At 39.0% G+C, this 13,133-nt stretch overlaps 1 protein-coding gene across 1 annotated transcript; it reads right to left on the reverse strand.

Annotated features, from left to right (window-relative positions):
• Positions 1-826: 826 nt before the first annotated feature.
• On the reverse strand, positions 827-11,066 carry LOC110064689 (uncharacterized). Its single transcript, XM_020771777.2, has 12 exons — positions 10,880-11,066; positions 7,601-7,929; positions 7,153-7,213; positions 6,871-7,014; positions 5,761-5,853; positions 5,197-5,319; positions 3,716-3,832; positions 3,404-3,496; positions 2,329-2,366; positions 2,037-2,097; positions 1,426-1,579; positions 827-1,000 (listed from the first exon to the last, which is right to left on the reverse strand). Exons 1-11 carry the CDS (start codon positions 10,986-10,988, stop codon positions 1,440-1,442), a joined length of 1,308 nt encoding a protein of 435 aa, XP_020627436.2. The 5' UTR covers positions 10,989-11,066; the 3' UTR covers positions 827-1,000; positions 1,426-1,439.
• Positions 11,067-13,133: the final 2,067 nt, after the last annotated feature.

Here is a 13,133-nt window from a genome sequence, read left to right on the forward strand (position 1 = left end):
GATTAAGCAATTTAATCTAAAGCCCTTGGTATGTCAATGCCTCAGTAAAGTTTGATTGAGTTATGTAATTGTTTTTTTTTGTGCGTTGCCATGGTAATATAGGAGGAAAAGAGAACTGTACCCGTTCATGTTAAAACTGAACATGTAGTGATCAGCCTTGCTGCATTGTTATTCTATTTCTATTGTTGGTTGATCAGACCTTTTACAGATCCTATGTATACCAGCAGAATTTTCGTTTGCGGTCCCTTGCCACATTTGTATTCAGAGAATGCGGCCCATACAACTCCCTATATGTCAATTTTTGTAACTTTTGAGAGCATCATGAGGAAACAGCTACCTACCATGTTTGTGAAATCCTTGTCTCCGAAAAATTTCCGATGGTTATCAGGTAAGTAGTCTTTTCCAGGCGTTCAGTTAGTTGATGCGCAGCTCCTCGCACCAGGCCTCTCTGTCCTTTTTTTCGCGCGGCGTTTCGGCTGCGCAGCGCCGCAACTAACTGAGCGCCTGTAAGACGCTTTCTCCAAATTAACAAAATTTACGAGTTCTTGAGAGCCAACTGGGTCGATTAACTCTCTTACTGGTCATTCTCTCTTAAAAAGATTTATCACTGAGTATCACAAGTAATATTATTATCTTTTGCAGTTGTTGTACATCCAACCGCTTTAAGGTGGCCCAACAAGTCTTCAACTATAAACACTGTTGGAGGGTGAATAGAGGATATTTTTATTATTTATTTATTTATTTATTCATAAATCATTTTCCTTCTCAAGTTTGTTCCTGGTTAAAGACTTCAAAGTTCTTTCATATAAAACAAACAAAACAAAGATGTTTTCTTTTTTTTTATTCTATTTGGAATTATAATCAAGTAAATTGATACTTCATTAGTGAAAATATAAAGTGAAAGTGTGCTAATAATAATCAACCAATAGACACGATGACAGCTACTCCTAAAAGGTTTCTATGGTTATGGTGTCTGTGGTCTTGGTACCGCAGTTAAAACCTGGAAAATACAAACACAAGAACGAAGTGCCATTATGTTTTTAATCAAATGTTTTATTTCAAAGCTAAACTTCAGTTACCAGTAACGCTTTCTTCTTACGGAATATCTGTCTTGTTGCGAACGTTGCGTAACCATTTGAAATTAAGTGAACTTGTCGCGCGTAGCATATTAGGCCATGATCGATTTCTACCACCCGAAATTGAAAATAAACATAGTGGCAGCATCGAACTTAAAATTAAACTGTAAAAATCATCTTCAACAATCCTCTCAAATATATTGAATGAACCGCCTTATCATAGCCGTAGCGATGAAATGTTAAAAACAAAGAAAAAAACAAAAAACAACTGAATCAGCTTAAACCGACACGACAGTAAACTGACAGAAAACTTGCACGAAGGAGAAGTCACCAGGGGAACCTGACTTACTGTATTTGTTGTTGTCATGGCTTGAAGCGTTTCTCAACAGCTAGACCGACTGTCATGGCTCCCCTCACGTTAGCAAGCACATACTCGCCCACAATTTTGTGTGCCACGTCCTCGTGGCCATGTTCCAGGAAATATTTAACGTGGCTGATCACCACTGAGGAAAATAAAATAAAACGGTAGCACTATTGTTAGAAGGGATTACTAGGGACAGAATAGGGAAGGAACAAACTTGTGACTCTTGTGACTATTACGCTAAGGAACCTCCAATGACATAGAAATTTTAGAAGAAGAAATTTGAATCATGCCAGTGTTGTATCCGTGATGAAATATATTAGTTGTTATTTAACGTAAATAAGGATAAAAAGTCTACTTTTACTGCTATTACTTCATGTCCTAAAAATCTTACTGTTGATTGGATTCGTTGCAATACTGAGTATCATGTACTAAATTCAAAACTTGGTTAAAATCTCACTTAAGGTGATTTTTTACCGATTTAAACGTTACGAGTCACTGAAGACTGCGTGTTGTATAATTTCACTCCTGATATACATCAGAAGCATATCACCTAGAACTATGTGATATGCTTCTGTATACATTTAATGAGTACATACCGTGTTCGTGTCCCTTGGAAATCGCATGTAACCATGCAAACTTACGGGAAACCTCGATACTCTGCAAAAAATGTTATTTAATTGGCTGTGAATCACTGAAGCTATTGGAAAAACAATTTGTTTATTTACTGGCTGGCTAAAGCGGGCTGATTAAAATTAACGTAAATATAAAATATAAAACTATTGAACTTTACCTTTAGATTGAAACCGTTATGAGAAAAGCGCTTTGCACGAAAATCTTTTTCAGTTGTCAAAAATATATCAATAGATTAAGACGAAGATAAGTACTTACATGTAAGACTGTTTCCACAGCAAACCGAATAATCTTCACTGAAAAATTAACAGCAACAACTCAAATTAATTCTTGATACCTCATTTCTCACAATTCATGATTGCAATTCAAGAACTTCGATTTACCAACGGTGAACTGCCGTTACCCATAATATCTTTCGACATTGTGTCGCATGCTTTTACTCTTTTGTTCTAAAATCAACTTTTCTCAAACAGCTGCAGTGTATTTTCAATAACGCCATTAAGCAAAAACGCTTCCACCACATGGAGAACGGTGCGCACCCGGTCCTTCACTGACGAGAATTGTCTAAACACTTTTGTCGACAATTTAGTGTGTTGTGCGTATTCTAGAAGTCTCGTATTTCCTTCACTTTCGAGGAAAAAGTAAACGTTAACGTTTTCTTGCATACAATGTACGTGCATGCACATGTACAGCGGCTCCCGTAATAGGAGCAGAACTCAAAACCGTACTGTCCAAAGGATAAATGTGTTTTTCTTCGTAGGCAACAAAAATAAAGGAAACGCTTAAGTTGTTTTGACCTCCTCTAGTACTTTACTCGACCATTCATTCTGACGGTATGATTCAATGAAGAACAAAAGATCTGGCGACCTTTTGTGAGAGAATAGTCGCCGAACGCTGGCGGCCCTGTTTTGGGGCCAAATTTGCCGCTTGGAGGCACAAAATGTGTCATATTTGACTTTTGTATAGCCTGCGAAAACAGCCGTCTTCCTTCGATCGCTCTCTGCCCGAGTGGCCACTCGGGCCGGGAGTTAAGAAGGACGATTGTTTTCGCAGGCTAACTTTTGCAACAATCTGTAATGGTTTGTTCCTTTCGTAAATATGTTACGCCGTCTCTACAGGTGACGTCAGGACAGTACTGTTGTTCCCGCCTACTAAATCCTAATTGGTCAATTCAAATTTCAAACGCACCGGCAGGCTACATTGGATCCACAAGGACAAAATATGCTGCCTTTTCTCTCTCGCAGAAACAGAGTCGCTTTAGGAGTTCTGGGAAGGCAGTAAAGTGAGCACTATCTAAGTTATTTTATCGTTAATCTTGGCTTGAGATACATACCTTCATCGCAGTGAGGCTGGTATCCCTTAAACATCAGATCAAGTACTCTATCTTTGATGTTGACTTGTGGTGGTTCGATGCGTTTGACTAAACCTGGTATAGTAAACCAACATACATGAAGGGGTGTTAAACGTTAAACCAGAAAGTATGGAATTGGTAATTAATCACTTTAATTGCAGCTTTTCTAGCGGGGCTAGTTTCCTCAGATGTGATCAGTTAATTCTTTTAAATAGCATAAATACTTCAGAACTCGAATTTTCCGTGAGTTGTTCGGGTTAACCCTAACCCTAAAGAGTTTTAAAATTAATTTACCTCGTTTGCAAACTTTGCTGTTGTCCATGTAAAGATCCAGATTTATTCTGCTCGCAAAATCAATGTCACCATGTGGTCCATGCTCCTTTATTAGCTCGCCAAACTTATTAAACAGACCTGAACAGAAGTTAGAGAGAGACTGTATCATTGCTGTATGCGAAGCGCAGGTGTAATTTTCAGTCTTCTTACTTTTTGTTCGGTAATGTAGTGCCAATATGTAATGTTAATTTTAAATAACACCATCATGCTCTTCAGGGAGGCGCGGTGGCCTCATGGTTAGTGCGCTCGTCTCCGCGGGATCGAGCGGTCCGGGTTCGAGCCCTGGCAGGGAACATTATGTTTTGCTATACCTCTCGACTCAGGTACATTTTCCGATTGGAGGAGAACGTGCCACGTGTCGTGGGTCAAAACTCACTAACTCCCTAGGGAAACAACAAATTTCGACTCGCACGTGATCAGGACGTGCTCCTTGAAACCGCAGCAAATTTGTGAGCCAGCCCTCGTCAATTGCAAGCAAACGATTTCTTATAATACATAGACAAGTAAAAACAAACGATATAATCTCCCGACGTTTCGGCGACCTCATGACGCCATTATCAAGGGTACAAATGAGAATTAAATTAACAAATGCGAGTTCAAGAGTTATAACTAATTTACATAGCGGAGGTGGCTACACAAATACTTTAGCACGGATAGAATTCGTTTGCACGTTCAAACTCGGTGTTAATTGTTTGAAGCATTTGTTATTTTAATTCTCATTTGTACCCTTGATAATGGCGTCATGAGGTCGCCGAAACGTCGGGAGATTATATCGTTTGTTTTTACTTGTCTATGTATTACTAAATCATTGTTAAAACGATTTCTTGGCAGTTTTTTTCTATTTTTGAGTTGGGAGGTATAACAAGACACTTAATGACTGGCCATGGCCACAAAGGAAACAGCGAGTTTTGTTTCCCCGAGACCCTCAATGCTCCCTCAACATTGAGGGTCTCGGGGAAACAAAACTCACTGTTTCCTTTGGGGACAGTCATTAAGTGCTTAGTGTACTTGGGCAAGACACGTTACTTTCACAGGACCTCTCTCCACCCAGGTGTACTTTGTATAAATGGGTACCCGCGAACTTAATGCTGGGGGTAACCCTACGATGGACTAGCATGCCATCCAGAAGGGAGCAGAAATCTCCTAGTCGCTTAATACTACAGAAACCGGAGATAAGTGCCGGCCTGAGCTGATGGGCCACTTGGCTCGTATGCAGACTTTACCTTTACCTTTCAGGACTTAGTCTGTTTTTGGGCTCAGCTTAGACGAAATGATTGAATAGCAGTGGGGAAGTACTTGGGGTTGAATGGCTTCTAGCTTAGAGGAAATCGCCTTATCGTAAACTGGACTGAGGTTATAAAAATTGATCTTAAAATGGATAAACTCATATGTGATCTTCCTCAGTCCCTAGGGAGTTAAGAATCACGAGCTTTAGTACAAACCATCCAGTTTTTCATCGCAGGCAGCTTCAGCGACCAGGCCGCCAATCACCATGATCGCCTTTATCCCAGGATGGTCTTGGAGTCCATACAATGCCGTCATGTAGGAAAATGCCTCGAAAGCGTCTAACGAGAACAAGTGACAAACATTTTCGGGGATGAGGCATTTTAGTGCTTGACTATGGCGGTGGCCAAACAGAAAGGTCTTACTACTTTGGCCACCGTTCACAGATAAATTTTATTTCCTTACGGCTTTATATTTCTTAACTTTTTTTCACTATTTTCATTACTTTACCTCTAAAATGTACCTAAATGCCCTGTATAGTGTAAATAATGAATTGACTTGATACATGTACCCTCATACAAACATATCTCGCAACATATTGATATAAATAAGCATTGCGCGAAGCACGCCGTGAAACAGCGAAGAAGCCGTTGCGCCAACGCCAGGGAAATTTTTACAAAGTATAAGCTTGAGGGCCAACATCTATGCAAGCAGTGCTTTGTGAGAGAAGATAACCAAATATTACCAACATACTAGTTCATATGAATGGTTGAGTCTCTTACCAAATTCAGGGGACATTTTGGCGGCTTCCAAAACGTATGCCAAGTTCTGTTGGAAGTTTAAGGTGTCTTGCCCTTCTAGCAATTCATACAAAACTGGAAGAAATACAAATTGGCTAAAGTGGCGAAAACGCGTTCTCATGAACTTGATATTTTATGATTACACGCTATTACTAAGATGACCTACTGATGAGGAGTTGGCAAACTTGCCACAAGACCCTGCGGGCGAAGACAAGCGAGTTAGTAGAGAATTTTATACCCTAAATGACTGGCTCCTTTTTACCTAAGATAACCTATTTGGCGACCCTGAATATAAGCATAACTGTCTGATAACGAAAATGTATTCAGGTTACAGGTTTTAAGGTTAGCCCTTTACTTGTTGATTTACTTTTGTTCGCACAGAACACTTCCTTTTATTTTTAGATACCCAGGGCCTATGTTTGCAAGTATAAGTGGAGTTGCTTTTGTACAATATGAGGGTCTGGACGAAGGTGCTGGAATCTCAATTATGAGTTAATTTTTCGGTGATTTCTCGGCTATCAGCTAACATTTCAGTCCAGCTACGGCAATAATTTCAGTCTAATGCAGCTAACAGTTGAGTAAAACAACATCCAAACCCTTATATATCCTTCATAACGGTCTAAAGTCATCTGTTGTCATTTCATTTCGAACTGTTCTAAGTCCCCAAAAGGTCGCCCTAAGCTCCAAAATGCCTTAAGAATTGTATAATCTTTGGTCAGGTAGACGTCACTTTGAGTCGTTTACTCCGTTGATCACCTGAAATCCGGAATACGCAGAATTAACAATCGACAGATAACGATTCTACCAGCTTTCTCGAAGGTTTTCGAAAAAATTGTTCATTTCCGAATAAGCCCGTATTTTGAAGAAATTTATCACAAATATGTGTTTGTTTATAGGAAATATCACGGCTGCGATTCAGCGCTTCTTAGTTTAACCGAACAATGGAGAAAAGAAATTATTTATTTTTTCTGTTTTTTTTTTCGTGGCGAACTTGTAAACTAGCTTTTTAGCTAAGCGTACCGGCCAGGTTAAATATATTTGATTGATTGATTGATTAATTGATCCATTTTTGGCTTCTTGGTGGGTAATTACCTGATTTATGAACGTAGTCGGCAAATTTATGTTTGACGTCATCGCATTCTTTGTGCTCTTCAATGACATGGCGTCCCAACAATTGCAAAATTTCGTCGTCATCTTTGTATTCTTTCAATGCTGCTATGAACTCTGAACCAGTTTCTGAAAGTTTCAAAGCACAAACATGTCTGCCAAAGAGAAAATATGCTTATTTGACCACAGTGTGAAACATTTGTCAATAGGTTTCTGGCCATCATTGGCCTACTGTCAGGAAATTGTCGTAAATCGAACCCAGCTTACTTGCAATTCTTTCGTCTCTTTTCTCTTTCAGTTCTTCCAAAGCTGGTCCGATTTTCAGTAACTGAAATAGAAGGAAGAGGCAACTTTGTAAAGTTGATTCCAAATAAAACGTCACAAATTAAAGGCGAGGGAATTTATTGGAATTTTGGCAAAACGTGCGTGAAATTATTTCTTAATTTCACGAGTATACCATTTGATTACATATTAATATCGTGGGTGACAATTTGCACCTACAATCGTGGAGTTTTGAATTGCTTATTGTATCGAGAAGTTTCGGGCCCAAACTTGCCATGGTAATATTTGTAATTTCACATGTAATTTCACATTTCAAACCAAAGCCAATCGTAAGGGTTGCTGCGGGTTAATTTTTCCTGACACCCCTTCACTCCAACAATGAAACAAAGCAGTTTGTTAAAAGAGTTTTACTACAGAAGACTCTGTGACCTACCGATTTAACCAATGCTTTCAAGGTGTCGGGTTCCATTCCGGAACCACTCTCGACAAAACCCGAACTACCCTCGACAAAACCCGAACCGCTCTCGCTTGAACCCGAGCCACTCTCGCTTGAACCCGAGCCACTCTCGCTTGAACCCGAAGCGCTCTCGCTTGAACCCGAGCCACTCTCGCTTGAACCCGAACCACCCACACCTGAACCCGAGCCACTCTCGTCTGAAGCCGAGTCGTCATTCAGAGGATATTTTTCAAAAAGATCAGCAAGTGCATCTATTGTCTTTGAGTTGTATGGATTCGAGAGTTTCTTTGCATCAATGGGTCCATCTGCGAATAAAAAAGTATGAGACTAAACAAACGGTAGCGAACAATATTTCCATGACTTTATAATAAACTAGCTGGCAGATTTTCCCCACTTAGGGACAGTGTGTAATTATTAGCTTGATACTATAAGCTTATATTGATAAGGATATTCGCAGACCTCATGGTTTAACTTTAATTTTGCAATACATTAACACGGATCGATCCAGGATGTTTCAGGGGGGAGGGCTGATTCCTTGGGGTTGCAAGTAGAATCAACGGGGTATGTCTCAAAAACGTTTCAATTTGAGAACTGGAACCTAATTGAAAACTCCTACACCAGACTAAAATACTAACAATACTAAAAAGCCAAGTAGAAATACATTGAGGTACCTGTCTAGAGTGTTTGCTTTCATTCCTGCTATAACATTCACAATCGATTTCAAGTTTTTGCTTAGCTTCTCCAAAGAGGAAGTGGGGGAGGGTGGCTAACCATCCAATACACCAGCCCCCTCCCCTAAATCCGACCCTGATTTATCACCGTATTCCTCTCGTATCGCAATGCTCCTCGACGCAGACATGTAAATTCCAATTTGTTGCGATAAGAATTATATGATATCATATAAACAATAGCCTCCATTTGGCGCGAGAATATGCTCAGATATTTGTCCACGGACATTATCTGTTCCGAGAAGCGAACAGATAATGAGCTTCAAATATTTTCGCAACACGCGCAGTTTTAAAAATTGGGGAGTATCACGCGAACATTCCCCAGCCTGTTTAGCTGGGGCATATTCAGTCACTTGATGTGTTTACACCAATCACGTGCGAGTAAAAACATTTGATGGATTATAAAAACAAAATTAAAACACAATTTAATGTTTTGCTACAATTGCTACTAATCTCAATTGCAATGTGATTGGCTAATTTGCCGTTGTCGATAAGAGTCCAGACAACGCTGCACGCGTCAATGTGTCGCGCAATGCCTTTTTCAGCTCACGCTCTGAAGAAAAAAACCTCTTTCTTTGACGCTGATATAAACTTAACAAATCGAATGTGGTTTAACGTGGTCTGTACTCTTATCGACAACGATACGCGTCATCCCAGCGGTCAAAATTGGTTTGGACTCACGAGGCGCCGAGTGAGTCCACAACAAATTTTGACCACTGTGATGACGCTTATCATTGTCAATAAGAGTACAGACTAAGCTAAACCACATTCGATTTGTTAAGTTTATAATGCTATACGTAGGATACAATGCCACGAAAATAAGAAAAGAAGAAATGGTGGTAGCTTGCTTAATAAGTTCCGGGTGACAGCCTTTTCCACAAATGCCACGGACATTTAAAAACCTTTCACGTAAAAGTTCGACAAATATAAACAACTTTTGAAACTAAACTATTGAACCGAAATTCAACAATTCAACACGGCGCTAAGTCACTTTTATTGTATGCGCTAATTAACAAACTGACCGCCCTCTCTCGTTGACGAATCGCATAAATTATAAATTCATGTGTCTATCCATTTATTGACAATGAAAATTAGCCAATGAGCGCGCGAGAATTTCTGCGGTTGTCGTAAAATGAATTTCAGGACCTCACTGGTTGTCTTGCGCGAGTTAAAAACAATAGCATTCTAACACAGCTCTGAGGCTTTCTGCCAAACATCTATATTTTTGAATTAACAGTCAAAGGAATCGTACAGAATTTGCAGTATGGAGAAGAATTCACTTGTCAGGTAATGAATTTTCCTATATAATTATGAAAATTTTGAACATGACTGAAGGAAGGAATGAAGGAAAGGATAACCTTTATTTGGGTGTCAATTCTAAAATCTGTAAATGATAGCAGTAAAAAGTTAAACCACTGAAATGCTAAAATACAAATAAAACACAAGATGAAACTTGATCAAGATGACATGATAAAAAAAGATATCTATATGATAATATAAAGATATAGCTTTATATTGTAATCAACTAGAAATGCTTATAGATACTCAAGTGCCGTCATAATGCAAATCGATTTCAATAACCATTTTTCAACCTATTGTTCCGACCCGACACCACAAAGAACTATTTTAAAGTCTCCAATGCGGAAAAAATGTTTAATTCCCACGAAGTTGTTCGTCAACAACTTTGCTGTCGTTGTCCTGGTCATTCAATTTTAAATTCTTGAATGTGTGTGAGAAAACGAATTAACGATTGATCGCTCCCATGTCGTGCTCAAACTCAGCAAAGATAAGATTAATGGATATATGAAATAATCTTACAATGATGCGAGACCAATTCAGATTGCGGAAAAAATTATACATTGTATGATCGAGTAACGTTTTGGTCAACTCATTTATTTCAAGTCTCCAAGCTTGGCCGCTTCATTTTTCCTATAGGCATTTAATATTACTCAATCTCCACGAATACAGCTGTAACTTCAGTACCGGGACGGAGCGATAAAGCTGCCTGCACGATAAAAATATATCAGTCGCCTGGTAGAAAATGAATGCATCCAAAGTAAATAAGCCTTGAGTTTGAGCTGTACTGTTAAACACTTTGGTCCATACTTCAGTTTTATTAAATTAACTTCTAAATAGGAAAGCCAGTAATTGAACAACCGGACAAAAGCGTAGACGCTGTAAGTTATACTGAGTAATGCAAGGCAATATTAAGCCTGTAAGGCCGTTTGGGAAACCTAATTGAGCTCTGTACAAATACAGATACAGGTGCATAGTAATAAAGGAAAGAATTGTGATTGCAAGAATACCGGTATGTAGATAATCGTGAGAATAAAAACAAAATAATTTCATATATGCAAAAAATATCTAATTTCTGAGTCTTTCAAAAGGTATTTCTATAAATACTCGGTCTGCAAAACAATAACAGGAGTAATTATCTTCGTAAAAGACATTATCCTGTCCTACAGATCTTAAGATCAAGTTAAATAGCCAGATTTTTCATTAAGAACAGGATGATATCTGCATGTACCTTTCAGTAAATGATGTAATCTACTAGACCTCTCCTCTGGAAGGCCAACCAGGTTCCGAATTGCTCCGGCTGCCGAGATGAAAAGCAAAGTTGCGATGATAACCTTCATTTTCTTTTGCTGCCCCAAACGAGTTCAAACTGTATCGAGCGCGCTTCTTTGTCAGATCGCCGGTCTGCCTGTCCAAAAGCCCTTAGCAGACTTTTGCATGTGATTTGCCCGAGTTTGATTTAATTCCCAGAAGTTATCAGCATGTAATATCTCCACACTATGTCAATATAATGCTAAGCAGACATATGATGAGAACACAGGAAATCATCAGTCATCTGATCAATGTCTTGATGTACCGATGGATTCTCAAGACTGTTTTCAAAAGCAGCGTAAGGTGAAATAGAAGGAGAATTTACGTTTCGATTTATAGTTAAGTCAAGCGACTGCTGTTTACAAACATTGACTCATGCGTAAAAAATATTCTTTTCTTTTATTTGCAAAGCGGAAAAAACTTCACTTTGTCTAGCTGCATTAATGAGGGTTGACAAAAATAGTTCAATTTTAAAGTTTTAGCGCAAATGTTAGCGAAACATGATGTAATGATGTGAAATTGTAATTCATCTACACTTTGCTTTTGAAGTTATTTTCCCTAAGAAGACAAAAAAACTGGTCAGAGAGCTTTCCTTCTTTTTGGAGTGTTTTCACATGACGTCACGGCGGCAATCCAATCCGGTGGGAGTTGAATTCTTTTCATATGTAAACACTTTCTTTTGCCATAGATGCTATTTAAAACTAAGTCTTTAACACTGGCTCTTGATGAAAGGCATTGTCTCAACCTTGCGTGAAAATGAATGAGTTTTTCTTAAATGCAAAAGCACTGCAAAGCGGAAAAAATTGGCTGTGCGGTCACACACAGAATTGAAAGACCTTTGCAATACAGCAAGATTCAGCAAATTATAAGTGATGAGAGGCAAGCTGTAATAGAAGAAAATAAAGTTTCTTTCCTCTTCCCCTGCTTGAAACTGTGTACATACTACGACATTTTGTTTTTCAGTATTAAAGTGCACCAAACCCCCAAATTTTTTTTTCGCTAAAACGAATCTAGACTTTATTCGAAGCATTTGGGCGAAGAAATTTTTGAATTTGGTTGAATCCTCGATTTTCTATGCCCTTTCAAAGTCGCGCTTGAAGGTTTCACGACCGCGTTTTAGGGAGTCTGGGGCGGCGGTACCTGATGACGTCTACCCAGGAACCAAACACAATGGCGCCTCAGTCAACTCTCTGTATTTGCTCGAGAAAATGGAACACAAAACTAATCGTTCCGATGTATTTTGGGACTAAAACGTCCAAGTTTTGTCTCAGAATCATTTCTTTTTCGTCACTGGAGTCAGAGTTAAGTTTCGATTCGGAAGACTCCGAAATAAACTTCGATCGAGCACGTTCGACAACTGTGAACTCACTGCTTAGAGCTTTGAGAGCAATTTACAATATTTCAAGCGACGAAGGGGAAGACTTCTTTGCGGACGAGTTGCTTGTATATTAGGAATGGAAAGCTAGATACGAAGTGGAGGAGCAGGCAAACGAAAAGCAGGAAAGAAAACTCAAGGACTGCTTTGGATGGTAATTTCGTCAACTAAACATAAGATTCCCACGCGTGTTTATAGCCCGTTTACATTTGTCCTTAGCGAGAATGTATTTTATCAAGGTGTGATTGTTCTGTTAAATCCAGCTTGTGTTTTACTTTCAGTTGAATGCTTCATGTTTATAAGAGCGACGTACGTGTCGCAGTTTTCGAGACTTGATGACCTCCAAAACATTGGCTTCGATCGATTGAAAATCGTATTGTTTGGACCTGTATTTTTGAAGCTGCGGGAAGCAAGGCGGAAGGAAACATTTCATACAATTACCGATTTCACATTGTCACACGTTTTAAGTCGTAACTCCAAATAAACAATGTAAATTGTTCTCAAAGTTTGCAGCGAAATTCGTCGGATAAGCGAAAAGGATGTGTTCCCTAAGCGGTCCGCAAATGTTACGCGGTCATATTTTCGACGCTATATCACAGAATCTTTGTCGCACTGCTGATTTCCAAACCTTCGAAAAACTCTGTGAGTCTAACAATTTTGTTATCATGTAATTCTAAAGGATTAATCTTCGACTTTTATCTAAATCGAAAGAGAAATAAGTGTTGGTTAGCGGCGTACAGTTGCGATCTATTTACATATCAGTATAACGCTTCTTGATCATGATCGGATCACACAACTT

Source organism: Orbicella faveolata, unplaced genomic scaffold (assembly GCF_042242905.1).
Source record: "Orbicella faveolata isolate gen_17 unplaced genomic scaffold, um_ofav_v1 contig_12, whole genome shotgun sequence".
Lineage (NCBI taxonomy): Eukaryota > Metazoa > Cnidaria > Anthozoa > Scleractinia > Merulinidae > Orbicella > Orbicella faveolata.